Source organism: Aplysia californica, unplaced genomic scaffold, assembly GCF_000002075.1.
Source record: "Aplysia californica isolate F4 #8 unplaced genomic scaffold, AplCal3.0 scaffold00015, whole genome shotgun sequence".
Lineage (NCBI taxonomy): Eukaryota > Metazoa > Mollusca > Gastropoda > Aplysiida > Aplysiidae > Aplysia > Aplysia californica.
Window position 1 is genome coordinate 1,565,766 of NW_004797285.1, and position 20,649 is coordinate 1,586,414.

The window sequence follows — 20,649 nt, forward strand, 5'->3', positions numbered from 1 at the left end:
CTATCCCAATCCCCAAACAACTATCTTTTGTAAGTCTGCACTATAACTTACACGAATAATAGAGATGAGAGAAACAGAACTCTCACACAAGACAATCTATCCTTTTCAGAACTCCCAAGATTATGTTTTAGAAGACAAGAGAAACTGAGTCTTTAACAGAATCACTTAAACAATCAAACATTTAAAACCTTAAAAATAACAGGAAACATTGCACATGTAAACCATGAATTCAAACCATGAAAGAACTCCTTAGGATTCACATTAGAGAAGGTAAAATAATACGAACAACATATCTGCATCCTATTTATGACTACAAAGTCATCCTCCTGACCAGCCTTTAAAATTTAAAGCCTATGGGAGTTGTAATATCTGTAATTGCTTTACTTAAAGAGTTCTTTTTACAGATATATTGCTCTGATAGGTATGAAACACAATTTCCCTTGAAACCAAAACATTAAAGAAATCTCATACAGTTCAGTAGCATTTCTTTGAGAGGTTCATATTAAGAAAAAATATATTTAGAAAAAAAAAATTGAAAAAGAGAATTTTTAAATCAAACCTGTTCTAGTCTTTTGTTGTCTTCATGTGCTTTCTTTTCTGTACTTCTCAGCTCACTATCAGCAAGCTCCGCCTGAAAATGATTTTACTTTCACAATATAACTGACACTTCTGTAACATGTATACTGAAATGTAAAGAGTATCCAAAAGAGATCCCAAATTAGTCTGATTTTAGGTTCTTTATAAAAGTTTCATCCTACCAGTTGAGCATGTCTATTTGTCTGAGTGATAATAATAATAATGCCAATAAAATAAGAGCACACATATATTTTAAAAATGTCATATATAATATACCGAACTACAGACAAGAGTCTAAAGACAATACAGTAGTGAAGGCTTTTAGTTTTAGTAAGTGTTTTACTGCACTTGCAACCCAATAAGGTTAAATAAGTGCCGGAGATTAGAAATGTTACAAGAGAGTAACAAACACAAAAAAGAAAGAAGATAAAGATGGCAGATGTTTGATAGGAAAGATGAAGCAAACCACACCACAGCACCCGCCAACTACCCACTGAAGGCTTTAATAATAATAATAATGATAATAATAATAGTAATCCCTGTATCAAAAGAGAATAAAAAGCTCTGCACTGGCTTCCAGTTGAAAAATGAATGCAATGTAAAGTTTCCACCAATAATGGTCCATTATATGTCTGGGGTGTTGACACTGCACGTACCATCCCATCAGCTACGGTCATCTACTGAAGCAACGAAATTTAGAGCCCCTAGAATGAAATTAAGAACTTTTGGTGATTTTTTTTTTTGGGGGGGGGGGGGGGCACTAAAATTTGAACTCCTTGCCCCAGGACCTCAGAGAAATAACAAAGCCAAATACAATTTTAAGCAATTGCTTAAGACTCATTTGTTTAAGTCTTGACTTAGTTTTATTTAAGGTCGTGTGTTAGCAGGTGCTGATAGGTCTTGTTTTCACTCTGTACTTATGTGTACATGTATATAAATTAATGTATGGCTCTTAAGGTGGTTAAACAGGTTTTCTTCTGCATATGAAATGATTTTTCTTGAACGAGTTTTATTCTCAGTTATCACATTATCGATGTAAAGCACTTTAAAAAGCTTACATACTTGTATGGAATAGAGCGCAATATAAATGCAATCTATTTTCATTATCACTATTATTAGGAGTATCAGAAGAAAAAAAAACACAAATAAAAGAAGTAGTAATAAATTTGGTTGTCCACTGCATTAGTCCCCTTTGTCCGCTGATACAAATACAGAATACATGTTGTAGCCAGTAGGTTAACATTCTTTTAAAAAATTGGAGAAGCACCAATACTTGTCTTGGAGAGAAATTACTCCCAAAATTATACCCATACCCCATAAACACGTTATCTTAGTCCATCTTACAAGAGGAACAGGACATGCATCCCACTAAAGTCAATACAGTCACAACATACACAGAGCATTTCATTTACTTGCATAGAAAAAGACAATGCTATCAACAGCATGGAATATGTATAATATTTACCTGTTGTCGAAGAATGCTAACAGCCTTGTATTTTGCATCCAAACGCTTGCGACACGCATCCAGTTCGATCTTTAATTCTTCCATTTCCTATATCAGAAATATCCACGGATATCACAACCAGTCTCAGTTTAATCCACACACGGACAATAGGAGAAATGACAAAACCAATGAAAATACATTTTTTTCTCGTTGTTTTGAGCGAACTTATGCTCACAATTGCAGCAAAACTTCAAGCATTTTTCCCCCGCTGAGGACATATTTCATAAAATATGCCACATTAGGCACGTTGCTAAAACCTCTGGAGCTTGTTAGCATCATCCAACCCATAGGGAAAAAATTGATTTTTTCCCCTTTCTTCTCACTATCACACAGCACACATCACCAGCTGTGGCTAGCAGAATGTATCATACTATCATCTATCATGGCTCTCTGCGAATGAGCAGTCCACACAATGACAAAGTGTTTAAAGGCAAATACTTTTAAAAAGGACATTCAAATACAGTTAGAACCATATCACAATGTTATTATTTCTTTATACTCCCCCACCCATCCAACCCCCCCCCCCCCCCGATTTCTTTCCATTCTTTTCTCACCTTCCTCTCTTTGTAATAGTAGGTAGATAAACAATGTGTATTTTTGTGACGATCAGACCAAATGAAAATCTACACTGTTGAAAACGAGCTAAGATTCATTTCACGGGAGTAGGTTCGTATTAATTTACTAACCCAAACACAAGCATACATAGGCCTAGTATGCTTGATGTATGTCACTTAAACCGATTAACCAGTATGAAAATATAAGATCTTGAGAGTAGAATGTGAGAATGAGAAGTACATTTGAGAGAAGAGTATGCAAAACGTTTCCTGTGATATCGAAATACTGATTCTTAGGGAAAAAAACAACATATTAATATGTATAGTAAAGCGTGAAGAAACACGACAAAATAGAGCAGGTGCACTTTGAATTCATAAAGGTTGTTCTAAACATGGCACGGTAAAATATCTGCAAATGTACTTTTCAGTCTCATACTTAGTACGGTTGTGATGTATGATTTTTAAAAAAAAATAATGTTGTTGGTAAGTGTTTTTACGACGTTCGCAACCGCATCAGGCCATATGAGCGTGCGGGACACATTAAACATTTTCAGTTGGTAGGAAATTTTGAAGTTTGCCCGGATGGCGGCCGATTTTGGACAACCAAGGAATCTTTAACGTGCGTATCTTGCACATATGACCTCTGAGATTTTTCGCCCTTGTCCGAGAAGGCTAGGTGTTGATCTTTCATACCATAAGATCAGGGGTGTGGCTGAAAGACAGCAGTAAGAAGGAGCCAAGGAGTAGAAGTAGAAAGGCTGCAGACAGAGTCAGGAGCCCAGAGGAGGGGGCAAAGGAGGTGAGGGAGTGGGGGCAGAAAGTGGAGACAAAAGCAGACGACAGAATATTGTTAGAGAGTAGGAAAGGGTGTGAAAGGAGAAAGTTTTAGACGCAAATTTTTCGTCGTTATCCGGATTCGAACCCGGGACCTATTGAATGAGGGGCGAACACCTCAACCTCTAGGCCACGAAATCCTCGTGATGTATGAGACTGAGAAGTATATTCGAGAGAAGAATAGGCAAAAAGTTCCTTGTGATATTGAAACGCTAATTCTTAGGGAAAATAAAACGTATTATTATGGTAAAGAGATATTGCCTATCAACGGATACAACAATATCATTCAAGAAACCATCTGGGTTCGCTTGGAATCCTTGCAATACGTTCAGGAAAAAGAGACAGAATTAGAAGCAAAGAAGCACACGTTGAGAAGAGTTTTAGTTTTAGTAACAGTTTTACAGCACATAACAATTATGTCACATAAGTGCCGAGGATTAGGGGTGTTGCAAGAGAGTAACAAACAAAAACAAAAAAAGGAAAGAAAGAAAAAGGAGAGATAAGGACGATAGATGTTTGATAGGAAAGAAGGAGCACACCACACTACTGCACCCGCCAACCACCAACCTTTGTGAAGAGAATATCACCGGTACACCCAAAGAAGAGGAGCGTGCATCAACATTTGTATGTCACAATTATACTGGACTCGCCCCCTTCCCCACAGACATGAACAGTTGTCAGCTGCACAAACAAAATACACTGGGTTCTCATGAACACGATCAATACTCAAAGCTGGTAAACTGCTAAACAAAACACACGCGAAAGCCCTCTGTGTTAGGCCTAGTGATAATGGAAATAGATTTAAGCGCGCGGAACAGGTGCAGCACAAAACACTTTACAATGAATAGGCTAGAAAAGAAAAAGACCACACAATAACAAGGCTCCCCTAAACCGCAAAACAACTGCATGGAGGCAAAATACACGTATGGAATCAGAATATTCATTGAGAAAAGGATGGAAAGGCTCCGACAACCTATTCAATTCTACCGGTCCACACACCTGGTAATAGTTGAAAAGAGTAAACCAAAAAATTTCTTAGTGTGATACATGCATGAGTCAGACTTTTCTGGCACCTAAACAATTCTAAGTTCTGTTTGATATCATTTGTTTGAATACCTGTAAGCTACCCGGGAAGTTGAGATTGTTTCAGAATGCTATCACATCTGCTGGGGTAATAATATAGAATGTAAAGCGCATAGAGCTTGCTGTTTAGCGAGAATTTGCGCTTATGCAAATTCTATTTATTATTCATTAATACTCCCCTAGTCCATACATCTTGTACTTTAAACAAAATGGTACATAAGTGCACCAGGCAGGTCTTTGACACAGAAACGGTCTTGCTATCAGAAAGTCTGATGAACATGTCATAGCTGAGAATGAAGTTTATTTTGTTTTTTTTATGTTTTTTTTTGGTTTCGTTTTGTTTTGTTTCGGATTAAACAACTGGCACTTAATATTATCAGAGGCAATTTCAGTTAGTACTACAGGGAATAACAAAATGAAACACGAGTGAACACTTGACTTCACTGAAGGGATAACTCATACAGGCAGTTGCGTGGCATAACATTAATTAACCTGTCAGCACATACCTGCATTGCATTGCACAATTTTGACCCAATGTCTTCCACTGACATGCTATACTGGCTGCCTTTATCTGAAAGAAATTGTTAAGTACGTAATAAAAAGATGAAAAGTGATCTATTCACTGCACTATGAGCTTGAAAGACATTTTCTGCTTGACAAAGATCGACAGACAAAATTCAAAATTGCTGGTGGAGACATGACACACGAATAAATAAGCCACCTACTTCATCCCGTAGTTGCTTTAAGTTTATATTTTCACAGTTATGATTCTAATTCACACAGCTGCCAGAAGCCGAGTGATAAAAAGGGGAAGCCTATAAGAGTTGACACGGGAACTAAAAAACATATTTAAAAATAATTAAATGGACCATACGAGGTCTATCTCAGAATAAAGTTTCCCGGTCAAGCTGTCCTCACATATGATTATAAATCACACTGTAGTTGGTATCAACAGAAAGCCTATTCAAATACCTATTCAACTTAGGAACCACCGAGTTCCAGACATTTGTCCATTTGATGTACCCAGCGGTCAGTGATCGTTTGTCCAAGGTCCCGAGTGCTTTACTCATAGCCTCTTGAATCTGGTCCCCGTCCTCAAATCACCAACCTCACAGCATTTCTTTCACCTTGGGGAAGAGGTGGAAGTCGCATGGGGGAGAGATCGGGCGAATAGGGCGGGTGTTCCAATAATTCCAACAAGTAGCCCTCGACAGACTCGTTCACAACTCTGGACTTGTGAACAGGCGCGTTGTCATGATGCGGGATGATGCCTTCTCCAAGACTTTTTTTCTTGCCAAGATCGTTGGTGAATTGTTGCACTGGACATACCGATTCTTTGACGTATTTCCGTGCATGTTCTTTTCGTATCTTCTTCCAAAACAGCTTTGGTTCTCTCTACACTGTCGCCACAAATGACAACTGGGGGCCTTCCAGTATGCGCTTCATCTTTCATGTCAGACCTCCCACCTTCAACCTCCCTGATCCATTTTCTTACTGTTTGAATTGATGGGGCATTATTCCCTAATACTTTGCAGAGATCACCATGGTTTTCAACTGAAGACTTGCCTAGAAGAGTTAACAAATTTGATCACAACTCGGACATCGTAGTGTGAGAAGGTTGCATCAACATTTTGCTCAGCCATTTTCCTCAGATTTGCCTTGGATAAAGCGCACAAGAACACCACACTTGACACGTCACAGCTCTATGACGCGTTCACCAATACACCTACAATTTGGCATGGAGATTTCTTAGACATGACGTCATGTCACAACATTTAGTGGCTGTTGGTTGCGTACTTTTGATTTAATGGAGGAGGGAAACTTTATTCTGAGACAGACCTCGTAACTGCAAGCAAAACCTATTAACAATGTTGAACCATCAACAGTCTGAACAATGTGAGACAAGGGGCACCATTCCCTTTATAAATTCGTTTAACATTCACAACACCTCAATATTTGAAAATGGCCTTCAACGAGACACACAAAAATAATTCAAGAACAATTGAGTGAACATAAAAATTATTCTAAATCAGGATAAACAATTATACAGAACACTGAACACTGAGCCGAACCAAAACATCAGATTGCATTTTCATGGATTAGCATGAAGCCAGAATCGGGATTTTGAATGACCATAAGCTAAAACAGATACAAGCAGAACGGAAAAGGGGGATCTAGTAAACAGAGGATGCAAAGCAAGTAAAAAGATGTAAAGATGCTATAACAATTGGAAGCATTCTCGTACAACTACTTCCCGCATTCTTGGATATTTAGTGAAAATATGATAAGACTTTAATGCTCTGATTTTTTAAAGAAATATACGTAATTCCAATGGATGGCTCTTGAACGGCATTAAAGTCACAATTAAATTGTTATGGTGGATGCCTCATGGGAAGCTACAAGAATACTACCTGTTTGCCAAAAACGTACTATTTACAGAGCACAATTGTTTGTTAATACATCCACAAGGTAAATGTTATCAAATTAATGTAGCTAGATCCATAAATATAATAAGACGTGATCAACCTCCAACTTCCACTTTCTCATCCTCCTCTTCCTCTTCCAGTATTTTTTCCAAACTAAGATTCCACCAAAATGCACAGGTGTGAATGAAAATGCGCCCAGCATCCATTGTCATGTTAAAAATAAGTGTATGTGACTTTTCAGTTTTCAACTTTGGAAAACATAGACATCATTTTTGCCCTTACGTACTATAGGAACCAGTCTATGCACCCTTGAACGTGAAAGTAAGCATGGTAGTACCAAAACAGATCACAGAAACCCTTAATTTTCATTCTCCGGACAAATTTTCTTCTTCTTCTTCTTCTATCCCGTGGTTGGGGCAACCGTTGGGGCACCACTGCATTGGAAAACTAGCTCTCGCCATCTATTTTTGTCCTCTGCTCTCCTCAGATTGTCACCCATCGTCTTTTCTGTCCACTCTTTAATGTTGTCCTCCCATCTCCTTCTCTGCCTTCCTCTCTTTCTCTTTCCTTGTACGGTTCCTTGCAGGATTGTTTTGGCAAGTCCTGTGGATCTTGTGACATGCCCATACCATTTTAGTTTTCATCTTTTCACTGTGGTCAGTAGATCTTCATATTGTCCCACTGCGTTGGTGATTCTCTTTCGTACTTCGGCATTTGAAACGTGGTCTTTGTACGAGATGTCAAGGAGTCTGCGGTAACATCTCATCTCTGTTTTCTGAATCTTTTTCTCTAATTCTGCTTAGTGTCCACGACTCGCAGGCGTATAAAAATATTGAGCTGACCAGTGAGCGCATTAGTCTAATTTTTGAGCTGTGCAAATTTTACAGGAGGGAAAAAAAACAGACCTGATTCTACCTTAAAACCTTAACAGCATCCCCGAGTTAAGTAAAAAAAACCAGTCTATTATAAAACGATAGTAAGTGGGCGTAACTCCTCTTTCAACACAGATAAGTTATTCAAGAGGAAGGACCTCTGAATTTAACGTCCATCTCTGATAAGACCGAGCCAATTAGGTTGAGAACCTTGAAAATTCTATTATAAAACAAACCCAAGCTCAAGTAAACACTGTTGGCAATGCGAACAAAGCATGTCCGTTCCATTGTTCAGCATGATACAAACTAAGCTAATGGAGTGCCCCTCTTGTCTCTAACAGCGTCAGTTCACAGATACTTTGAGCCTTAATTGTTTTTATTTTAATTATTATTATGAAAAATTGAATTTTTAATTTGAATACCAAGGCCTCAAGATCAGGCTAGGAATGCTTTACCAAGTACTTTAAGAGAGATCAAATCTTTTGATTCATTCAAATGTCAGCTAAAGTTGTTTCTGTTTTGAAATTAATGAGATGAATATTTGGAATAATTTTCTTTAGTCAGAACACAACGTTTTATGTTACTGTTGTATGTTGTACTGTATTGTAAAGCGCTCAGAGCCTGTGTACTTTATTCGGGGTTGAGCGCTATATAAATGTCATTTATAAATTTATTATTATTTTTTTTAAATCCAACTTTCCAGCAATGTAAGCTGCTGTAGGCTGTAAAATAGTTGCCACTACACCTCAGGCCAGTGAAAAGTTAGAAGATGAATGTATCTCTATATTAACTGTTAATTAACCCTAAGTACCCCCATACCACATATAGGACTACAGTTACTGAAGCTCTGGACTACTGTCACCAGTATGGTAGAAAGCTACTTTTCACAGCAATTTTCTAAGACATGTAATTTTAATCCCCATAGCACACTGCACCATCTCCCTTTCTATGAGAGCTGTTAAGAGACAAAATTATTTTCATTAATTAATTTTCTTTCCAGTACAAACAGAGTAGTAAAAAAAAAAGCACTATACTGAAGCCCATTAACACTGAACTCTGCACACGAAAAAAGTGAAACCATGCATTCAAAACAAATGACAATTTAACTGACCAATAAAACATATATTGACAGAACGCCATAAAAAAGGCAACACTTCGCTCGCAGAGTTTGAACACGTTTGTGTCAAATCAGTATAGATTAAAAGAAGCGTATTTTGAAGTTCGTTCAATTTCCAACAAATGTGAACCATTTTGATCACACACTTAAATGATTTCGATACATTGTCCTCCTTCTCTCGGCGTACCCCCTTAAGACAGATTTGCAGATAAACACAAATCGAAGCTCAATAAAGATCTCTTACCCTTAGTAAATTGTAGGGCCATCATTAACATTTAAACAGACCAAAACACTTCTTCACATGGACTTTACAACATTTTCAAAGTTTTGTTGAGAAATTCTGTCCCACTTTCACGGCAGCGCGATCTTCCAATAGCTGCTGATTTGCACATCGGCACACACTTTGCGGTTCAGTTCATCTCATACGTGCACTGTTGGAGACATATCGGGTACGTACACCGGCCAGTCCATGACATTCATGTTATGATCTTCCAGAAACTGTGTTGTTTGCTAAATGGGCAATGAAAGGGCAGTAGTGTTGTGTTGGATGACTGAAAGATTCTGATTTTTTTCTTTGTGCTATTTGGCACCGTGAAGATGGTGCTGTTGTCGCGGCTTCGTTAATTGCAGTCCTAAATAAGGTGTTCCTGATCTAAGTCCTGTACATACTGCTCCGCACCTCACACCGATGAAAGAAACATTTTATCGCACTCCATGCATGCCTTGAGCTGCCACTTTTGAGAAACTAAATGATTTCGCAGATGCGACAGCAAAGTCTGCCTCTCTTGAACACGGCGGGTCACTGGAGAATAATACAAGCAGTGCATTTTAGCCGTATTGCTGCTTCTGAGGCAGATTTTCCGCTATGAACAAGGCGGAAGTGAAAATTGCGATCAGCTTCGATAAGTTGAGGAGTCTTGTAATGAAAGAATTTTTTTAAAATTGATCCAAAAAAAAGCAAAGAACTTTTGTTTGGAAAGAGCTACGGGTCATTTTCCAGGTAAATAATTTTGTATTCTTTAATAATATAGCAACTAATGAAACATTGTACTAAAGCATAGTTTATAGTATTGTGATGAAAAGTACTCGTGATAATTTAGCAAAAATCGAGGTTGAGTGTGAGGACAACTACTCATTTGTGTCTCCAAAAATCGTGACGATCAGAGCATATTTGGCTTTTCAATAACTCTGAAAACTTTGCATTTTTAATGGTGTTCAATTCCAACTCATCACCTGCTAATTTTATGTTGAAGATAATAGAAAATAAAGATTCTTTTTAAGACTACAAAACGGACAAAACATTCGCAGACAGCGTAATTTTAGTCTTTAAATATTGCAGCATTTTTTAAAAATGAGCTAAATAAAAATCAAAATGCTTACCTTTTTCATCCTCTTCACTTTGACTTAATGAGTGCTGTCGACGAAGATCGCCAATTTGCTGCTCATAAAGCTTCTTTTGTTGTCGCAGGGATGTGCCATATGGTATATCCGCATAGGTGGGAAATGTCTCATTTTCTTCTTCTTTTCTCTTATGGTCTCCTTTCAGTAAAGCTGTTTGCAGTTTCCTCATCAGAGCATTGTTTTCCTTGAGTGATACAGATCCACGCTGTCTAATGTAATTAGAATTGGACAGGTCATTATGAAGTTTTGATTCACGCTGTGCATCTTCCTTGTCAACATGACTCACGCCACTTTCTACATGGCAGTTTTCCGACTTTTCACTCCATATTAAAGGTTCATGATAGTTCAGGTAGATACTGCTTCTGGTGCTCTGTCCCAGCCCCAGATCTCCACAAACAACATTGAACAAGTCTTCACCAGATTCATTCTGATCTTCCATCTCAAATTCAGGAACTGGTCCATTCACCACACTTCACAAACAATCCACAGCAAGGCAACACTACGTTGGGGATCACCTTGCTTTAATCAGCACCAATCTGCTCTCATAACCTGAAAGACAAGGTTATATTTTGTTAAAGCAAAAGAGAGAGCAGAAAATTGTTAGCATAATTATGAAACACATTGAAAAAAATAAGTTTATGAAGAGTTAAAAACAAAGAGATAAAAGAGAATACAAAGATGACATCAGAACTGCCCCAATATATTATGAATGAAAAAAGGAGACAAATATAGAGTAAAGATAAAATAACTATTTTTTAGAAGAAAAAAGTTAACTGTTTGTCTATAAGACGGGACAAATATAATTCAGCTCCAGTCAATCAGATTGCTAGGAAGCGAGAAACACCTGAATGAGAAAAAAACTTCTTGAAACCTGAACATGTACAAGGTGAAAGGGTTCAAAATTGATGAGTTGATGAGATAATAGTTGTAAATAACACATAGAGCATGCTGTACAGTGTGGATATTATGATAAACATAATTATTACCACAATGAATTCAACTGCTTCTAATTACAAAACAAATTGTGAGGCAGCGTGGTGGAATCAGGCGCTCGTCAAAGCAACGAAACCGGAGAAACAGGCATTTTTCCGCCAGATTGGAAATTTTTATCAAATTTTCATTTTTTGTTAACCTCTTTTAGGTCCACATAAAAACACATTTCCGCGTGAATTCTACAGGAAAAAAAACATAGATTAAAGGCACAAAATACATCATTTTCCTTTCAACTTTCAAAGACTCTATACAGCTTTTGGAGTAACCAAACTTTGGAGGCCATTTTCTCGCTAATTTCACCCCTGAAACCAGGCACCCTCACTTCCTCAATCACAAATATCTTGAATTCTATTTTTTTTAAATGGATGTCTATTTCATTTCCAAAAAGTGACGAGTGCTTGATTCCACCACGACGTGACACAATTAATGCACACTTTTTTCCGCATTGCATCTTTTACCATGTGATACACTGAATAACAAACACTGTCGTAAATACATGATGTAAACACACATAGCTCTTGTCTTGTTTTGTGCCTTTAGCCCTTGTAAGAGTTACGGGTATTGCCATGAAGATCTGCCCACCATTCTTTTCCACTTTTCCTGGTTGTGACTGAGGGTTTTAATTTCTGCAAGTGGTTTCCCTTTATATGTAGTAATAATGGCACTTGATCTAGTGAATTGTCTTACCACCACTGCTTCCTTTTCTTCACAGCTGTGAAAAGATCTTCATAATTTATGATCATGGGAGCCAATTTTAAGCTTGATGGTCTGGCGGATTTCTTCATTTGTGATGTGCTCCACTTAGATGATATCCAAGATGTTAGAGTAGCATTGCATTTCTAGGGCCTAGATTTTTCTTTTCTTCTTCTTCTTCTTCTTCTATCCCGTGGTTGGGGCAACCATGGGGGCACCATTGCATCTGAAAACCAGCTCTCGCCATCTATTTTTGTCCTCGGCTTTCCTCAGATTGTTACCCATCGTCTTTCCTGTCCACTCTGTTATGTTGTCCTCCCATCTCCTTCTCTGCCTTCCTCTCTTTCTCTTTCCTTGTACGGTTCCTTGCAGGATTGTTTTGGCATGTCCTGTGGATCTTGTGACATGCCCATACCATTTTAATTTTCGTCTCTTCACTGTGGTCAGTAGATCTCCGTGCTGCCCCACTGCGTTGGTGATTCTCTTTCGTACCTCAGCATTTAAAACGTGAGCTTTGTACGAGCACATTAGTCTGATTTTTTAGTTGTGCGTGATGTTTCTGTCCCTCCAAATAGGCTTCAGTTTTGACCGCGCAGCTGTTGTTAGCGTGATTCTGAAGAGAATTTCTGGTCTTGAGCCTTCATCTGAGAAGATTGATCCAAGGTATTTGAAGCTGTTGACGGTCTCAAGTTTCTCGCCCCTGACTTTGATGTCCGCGTTGATGCCATTGGTGTTATTAGTCATTAGCTTGGTTTTCTCGGCACTGATCTCCATGCCGTAGGCTGCTGAGGTTGTGTCCAGCCGCTCCACTAGTGTGCCGAGCTCCTGTTCTTATCCTGCTAATCCATCGATGTCATAGGCAAAACGCTAGTTAGTGATTGTCCTGCCTCCAATACTGATTGTTCCATTGTGGTCTTCCAGAGTGTCAGTCATGATTCGTTCTAGGAAGATGTTGAAGAGAGTGGGAGTGGGAGAGAGCAAACAGCCTTGCCTCACCCCGACCATTGTCCAGAACCAATCCCCCATGCTGCCGTTAAGGTAGACTGCGCTGGAGGCCTTGTCATATAGTTGTTGTAAGACGTTGATCAGGTTGGCGTACATTTTATATTTCCGTAATTTCCTCATGGTCGCCCATAAGGCTGCATGCCAGACCCTGTCAAAGACCTTTTTAAAATCAACGAAGATATGGTATAGTTTTTGTTGGTGTTGGAGGTACCTCTCACACAGTATCCTGAGGTTTAAGATCTGTTCTGTTGTGCTGCGCCCTGCTCTAAAGCCTGTCTGCTCTTCGGCAATGATATTCTCTGCCTGTTGTTTCAATCTGTTCAGCACTATCTTCAACATAACCTTACTGGGGTGGCTTATTGGACTGATGGTGCGGTAGTTCTGACATAGTTGCAGGTTACCTTTCTTGGGGGTGTAATCACTAGTGATTGTGTCCATGGTGTTGGCCACTTTCCTATCTGCCAGATCTTGTTGCATATGACAGAGCGCTTATCCTGTCCTTTCCCCCTGCCTGTATTAATTCTCCTGGGATGTTATCCACTCCTGCTGATTTTCCTTTCTTCAGTGCTTGAACTGCTGCTTCAACTTCTTCTCCAAGGATTGGGTGGTTATCGATGTTGGTTGCTGGGGGAACGTTTAGTATCTCAGGGTTTCTCGCGGCTTTGTAGTTGTACAATTCTGAGCAGTATTCTGTCCATCTTTTCAAAATGTCTTGTTCCTCTGTCAGGCATTTTCCTTATTTGTCTTGAATGATGGTGGTGCGCCCTTCTTTAGTGCATGTCAGGTCCTTTACTAATTGATATGCTTTTTTTGCTGTTGTTTGTCCTCAGGCTGCCTTCAATTATTTGGCACGGTTTCTCGATCCAATTGTCTTTTGCCCTTTTCATACTTTTTAAATTTTTCCGCTGACTGCTCTGTACTCCTTTGCACCATCTGGTTGTTTCTTTTTCTCCTTTAGTTTTCTCCTTTTGTCACACAGGTTAAGGACGTCAGTTGTGACCCAGGGCTTATTGTATTGCTGTATTGAAAGTGTTGATCCACGAGTCCATGTCTGTGTCATTGTTGTTACCAGCATCAATTACAGTGATTGGACATGATTGGTGCAAACTTTCCTCCTATCATGGCTTGGAAGGCTTCTACATGGCTCAAATCTTGAGACTCTTCTCTGCAGCTCTGCTGTATAGGCGAGAGTCCATGCTACTCATGCGAAAAGACAGACGGAGAATATCCATGCATGCAGAGGTTGCTTTATATAGATGCACTTTGACTTTATAATGGTGTTGTTATCGCTCCATATGGTCAGACTTCTGTTATCAGTATCAAATCTGGGGGCTCTCGTGGCCTAGATGTTGGCCTCTCATTCAAAGGTCCTGGGTTCGAATCCGGGTAGGGACCGAAAAAATTTCTTTCACCTCCTTTCCTGCTCTCTAAAAATGTTCTGTCGGCTGCTTTCGTCTCCTCTTTCTACCCCAACCCCCTCACCTCCCATGCCTTCTCCTCTGGGCTCCTGACTCTTTCTGCAGCCTTTCTATAGCTACTCCTTGGCTCCTTCTTAATACTGTCTTTCAGCCACACCCCTGATCTTCTGGTAGGAAAGATCTACACCTAGCCTTCTCGGACAAGGGTGAAAAATTCTCGGAGGAACAGCGGGCAAGTTGTGCATGTTAAAGATCCCTTGGTGGTCCCTGTTTTTAGACTTCTCTGTCGACATAGGCACAATATATTTAGCTAGCAGCAATTACAAAATGCAACCCTAGTAGAGTGAGCAAATTTTCACCCAGAATTGGCCGTATTCGAAAAAAAAGCCCCTTTCATGCATTCAGGTCAAGAGGCCTTCCGACCACTAGCAGTTAGATGTATTTTTCTTTCCATGACACCTCCTCGGCCCCTTTCATGCATTCAGGTCAAGAGGCCTTCCGACCACTAGCAGTTAGATGTATTTTTCTTTCCATGACACCTCCTCGGCCCCAGGGTATGATACAGTGGAGTCTGTTTAAACTGAAATCTGTGGGACCACCAGATTTTCTTTGGTTTGGTCTTTTTTTTTTTAGACAGGGTTGCTCAAATCTGTCCCCATCGTTATGCAAGAAAAATTCTGGAATTACGCAAACTGAGCCCAAAAATGTGAAATTATGCGATTTTTAAAATTTTAACAAAGAATGGTAAAGGAAAATAATCAGAAATTATGCAAAAAATGATCAAATTTTGCTAAATTATGCGGGGTGCATAAAAAAACCACGGGGACAGTCAAATTGTGATGATAGATGACATTGTTGAGGAAGGAACGCCATACTTGCAACATATCTTTTAAAGATTTTTTGTACTGATGTATGTCTTTTGATAACCTGAGCTGTAGACAGTAAGCAATGTGCTTTCTTTTTTAAATTGTCAGCTTGCTCAATCTGCTGAGCAGTTGTACAGAGCAGAAAACAGAGTTAACTAGCATACTGTACTGCACACTGTAGATCTGTGCTAATGTGGAGAAGTGAGACTGAGAAAGCCCAGTGCTAGTTTAATGACATGAAACACACTACATACTGCCACATGAACATGCTTACGTGTAGGGCCTGCGTGAAATAACATTGCAGACAATTTATATAAGCCATGGCCAACCAAAGATGAAACAGCAGATGTACATGGCGCTATTCTTGCATCAATAAAAGTAAAAATACAGTTGGTAGGCCCATTGATGCGTGAGATAAACATAGGTACACAGTACACTGGCAATGCTTCTCTCTAGATCATATTGACAAACAACGTGTATTCTCAAGTCTCTTTCTCCTCCTGTTTTGTCCTAGAAACACAAGGATTGATGAATGTGTTACAACTACATTACAGGGTTGTTAGTGAAGATTTAGTCAACACAACCCTCAATATTTGTGTTGGTTTTAGAAACAAGAGTGTTTTAGCTTTATTATTCTTACAGAGACAAAGAAGAAGAAAAAATATGGGATTTTATTTTCTTTCACTTTACCGCTGTTTTCGGATGAAAACATGTTCGGTCTACGCAGACTCCACTGAATGAGAAGTGGAGAAAAAATTAAAATAAAAGTAAACTAAAGTAAAAGTAGAATAGCAGACAGACTGTATGCCTACACATCACATAATATGGCATTCCCTTACAATTTAATACATTTTATTAGATCAATAGAATAGTAGGCTATAAAAGGGATCTGCACAAAAGTAAATTATCCAAGAAACATAACCCCCCCCCCCTCCCCCCATGTAAATGTCAACTGATTTTTAAAGAATACAGTATTTATACAGGACAATGAAAGAATGAGAATGACAATCAAATTGAGAAAGACATTAAAAACGAAGTGACTATTTTTCCGAACGTTCGGGAAAATAAAGTTGAACTTTATTTCTCTGAACGGTTTCCGATCTCGAGATTTTTTGGTTATTTGCGAGATCTAGGCATCATCCTTTCATTCTGCCATTCTGCGAGGACTGGGAAGAAGCATTTTTGGCATCAAATTCAGTTTCTAGAGCATGAGATTTTTAAATGTCTGAATATTCAGATACTTCAGTAGTGGTTAGGGCAATGTTCCCGGGCTATACTTCATTTGAAAATACCTTCAAAAGGTACTGCGAGAAAACAAGACTGATCGACCTTTGGCAATAACCTATTTTGCATAAGTCACCCAGCAAAAACTAAAATCCTTCAAGTAAAAAAAATATCCCCCCCCCCGTTCACACCTTACACACACGCCGACACACACACACACCCACACACAAACACACAGGCCCTCCATTCGCTTATTATCAACAAATCTTGAGAACGGAACCGTTAGGAGAAACAGAGTTCAAGTTTATTTTCCAGAACATTCGGAGAAATAGAGCCGGCCTTTTTTTAAATGAAAAGACTCTAGAGACTTATAAACTTAACAGATAGAGATCTAATTAGTTTAGTAGGCCTACAAAATAAATTCGCAGTGGCTATTTTTACGGCGAGCCGTAAAGATAGCCTCCCAAGCTATTTTTACGGCGTGCCGTAAAGATAGCCTTCCAGTTAGTCCCAGGCTATTTTTACGGCGTTCCTCGAAATGTGACCCTACTCCGACTCTCATGTATGCGACATACCTCAATGTATTAGATCTAGGCCTATAGGAGGGGCCGTTCAAAATATAAACTTACACCTCAGAGGGGAAAGGGTGTCTTTGGCTTCTGTAAGAAAAGTGTAAGATTGGTGGGTGGGGAGGTTAACCAAATATGACACTTCTGTGAGATGAACGTTTTGCTCATGACTGAGAAGAAAAGGCTCGCCGTAAAAATAGTCACTGCGAAATAAATTACAGGAGGAGTCACTAGTCACTAGACTAGCAGCAGTGTATGTAATCCTGTATAGTACTACAATAATAGACCATGTTGAGAAAAATAATTCTAGATCTATTTCTAGATCTAGATCTAGATCTAGATAATCTAGATCTATATATAGACTAGAGACTAGAGAGAGAATAGAGGAGGAATTCCGTAACGAGCGACCACTATGATCCGACTATGAAACAAAGTAGAATAGAGGGTAAAAGTTAGGGTTAAGGTTTGGGGTAGGGGTAGGGGTAAGGGTAGGGTTCGGGTTAGGGTAGGATTTGGGATTTGGGCCAGGGTTAGGTTTCTTTTATTGTGTTTGTTGGGATGGTCGCTCGTAACGGGCGGAGTCCTTCAGAGAAGACTCAAGGAATAACGAGTCTAGATCTAGACTAGAGCTAGAGAAAAGATAAGCTCGAGTCAAGGTCTAGAGTTTAGAAGACTAGATCTAGATCTAGTAAAACTAGAAGAAGAAATAGAATGACAAAATTAAGTATATAAAGACAAGAAATAAATAGTGTAAGAGTAGATCTACGCCCGAGGCTGAGGCAGGCAGGCATGCGTTGCTATCTTGTTGGCTTACATTTGGAAACTCCGAATTCGCTCCCAGCGTTGAATATTGCACCCGTTTTCAGCGGTGTGTCAGTACTCCTTAAGCTGCTCACAAACACAGTCTCTCAAAACATCTCAAAGAATAGCTTTTGTGCAGGACACATTAATATTAATCTTTTACCTTTTTGTTAACCACTGTTTATTAGGTTGATGCGTCAACACGCACAGAGTTACTTCCTCATAGATCAGATAGCATTCTTGTCTCAAACACAAATGACTGCTCGGTAGCTTTATTCGATTCGAAGTTTTCTAATCTATATTATTATTAAATAATAGAGAGTCTAGATCAGTGGTTTTCAAACTTTTTTCACCCACCGCCCCCTTTTTCACCCAGCCGAGTCTTAGCGCCCCCTACTCCACCCAAACATCAATCTGACGTAGGGACATACATATTAACAATCACAAATAGAGAGTCAAACAGCAGAGTACAAAACAACGTACCTAAATTCTAATGATTTAGTTCTGAATAGAAACATTAGTTGGGTCACAAATCATTATCTTTATAGAATCTTAAATTATGCGTGTAAGAGAGATAATAATACACATTTTTTCATAAATAGTATGCAGGGACATTGAGTCGTCATTGAGAACAAAATGTTGTCATTTTATGCATATAGTTTTCGTCGGTATTAAACGACCAGCGTCATTAACATCATGTTCAATAAACGTAATACATGTATTGTCACATAGAAGCAAACCACAAATAAATCATTGATTATTGGTTTGAAAACAGATTGAGATTATCTTTATGAAACGTCTTCTCCCATCAACGCACTGCAATAAAGACGCCTGTGATTTGTATATATCAAATATCTCCATTGTAAAACATAAAAATATATTAAGTTGTTCAAATGTGAGAAACCACAAGAAAGAAAATCTATGCATGGATCTTAGTCTGTAATCATCACCATCATCGTAATTATCATCATCATTATGATCATCATCATAATCATCACCATCATCATCATCATCATCATGATGAACATCAGTTTCATCAGCAGCGGCAGTACATGGACATAACAAACTCTATTGCTAGATTTAAACAGGTGAGTAGTTTTCTTTTTTTTAAAGAAAGAAAGAAAGCAAAAAAAAAAAAAACCAAAAAAAAAAAGAAAAAAAGAAAATACACAATGAGGTATCCAGTGAGGGTAAACTACGGAGTAAGCATACCAAGAAGAATTTTTTTACTCTGACCTAATGGGAAGGATGCTCATGGTGAGACGAAACCAACTTATCAACATCAGGTTTCAGATTAGTCGGTAGCAGACACAAATCGCCAAGCTCTATGATCCTTGATTAATTTTTTTGTTCCTCTGCTTCGTCAGCAGCCTTGTCACTGTACTGAATCCCCTTTCTACTAGATAGGAGGTGGGAAAAGCGATGAACGACAACTTGATCTTTCCTCACAGTGAGGGATACTTTTGTCTTGCAGAAGTCTTCAACCAGAATGACTGGTACGACTCCTTGAGCGATGATTATATTTCAAATTCACTTTTCATTGTCAAAAGCTCTTCTTCAGTTGCTACTGGAAAGTTACCATCTGTTTCAGTCTGGAATTTCCAATTAAAAAATATCAGTAAACCTTGTCTTCCTCTCCCCAGGGCGGTGCCACTGACTGAAGTGTCCTTGGGCCATTCCCAAACGGGGGACATTTCTCGTTCATGCACAGTAGAATTGTAAATGGGCTGATTTATCAATGCCATGCTCATAACTGTGCCTGATCTACAACAGGGAACTGCTGCTTTTTCTTTCCTAATCCTTACTATTGTCATTTTCCTCTACTTCTTTTGTATGTTTATCACACTCTTGTGACCCATTATTTCCGGGGTGCCTTGATTGTCGAAGCAGACTTTGTGCTGTTGAAGCTAGAGAGGTGAGCAGAGTAAGTGTGATTCCCTGTAAGGACTTCTCTGTTGACATCCACCCCTTGGCGTCATCTGACCTTATGCCATTGCGAGCGCCGTAAAACCTCTACTAAAACTTTAAAAACTTGTCTTCATAACAATCAGCAAGCAAGTTTCTGAGGTGGTTGGTATATTTCTAGTTCCTCGTCGGACACGCGCCTTTCTTTCAGTGTCTCCACCAAACTAGGAAACTGAGCAAATTCTCTTCTGCCATTGTTTCGGCGGAACATTTCCAATTTCGACAAGTACGACGAAAGCATGGACTTGCCTTGATCAGGTTGGTGTCATCCCCCTGCAGCTGCAAGTTGACCTGGGTGAACTTTGTGAAAAGATATGCGGGGAGCGCAATGCTGTTCTTGTGTTCTTTCAGTTTATTACAGAGATCACTGTCTGTTTCTTGAAAAAACAACAACTTCAGAACAGAGTCGAACAGGCAGAACAATCGCGTTAAACAATTTCCTTTTAAGAGCCACCGGAATTCAGTTTGCAAAAGTAAGCATTGAAATTCCTCCTCATTTTCAGTGCACAGTTGTTGGAATAATCTAGAATTCAAAGCGTGGGCTTTGATCATGTTCATACACTTGATGACAATGGCCAGTGTGTCATGCAGACTATCACTCAGGTTTTTTGCCACCAAATGCAGTCTGTAAATGACACAGGGAACAGTAAGTACTACAGTGACTGATTTCTCCAAGAAGCTCATAAATCCATGGTACCGTCCTGTTATCAACGGTGCCCCATCTGTTGCACAGGCAACTATATTTATT

The 20,649-nt window shown here is 39.0% G+C and overlaps 1 protein-coding gene across 1 annotated transcript in view; it reads right to left on the reverse strand.

The window, feature by feature from the left end:
* The window catches only part of LOC118478142 (coiled-coil domain-containing protein 125-like), an 18,704-nt gene extending 551 nt beyond the window's left edge, over window positions 1-18,153 (reverse strand). Inside the window, exons 1-5 of the mRNA XM_035971098.1 lie at window positions 17,950-18,153; window positions 10,347-10,916; window positions 5,058-5,122; window positions 2,042-2,128; window positions 560-631 (exon numbers count right to left, since the gene is read on the reverse strand). Of these exons, the coding sequence (XP_035826991.1) occupies window positions 560-631; window positions 2,042-2,128; window positions 5,058-5,122; window positions 10,347-10,806 (684 nt within the window). The 5' untranslated portion in view covers window positions 10,807-10,916; window positions 17,950-18,153. The remainder of the gene's footprint in view (window positions 1-559; window positions 632-2,041; window positions 2,129-5,057; window positions 5,123-10,346; window positions 10,917-17,949) is intronic.
* Between the last annotated feature and the right edge of the window lie 2,496 nt (window positions 18,154-20,649).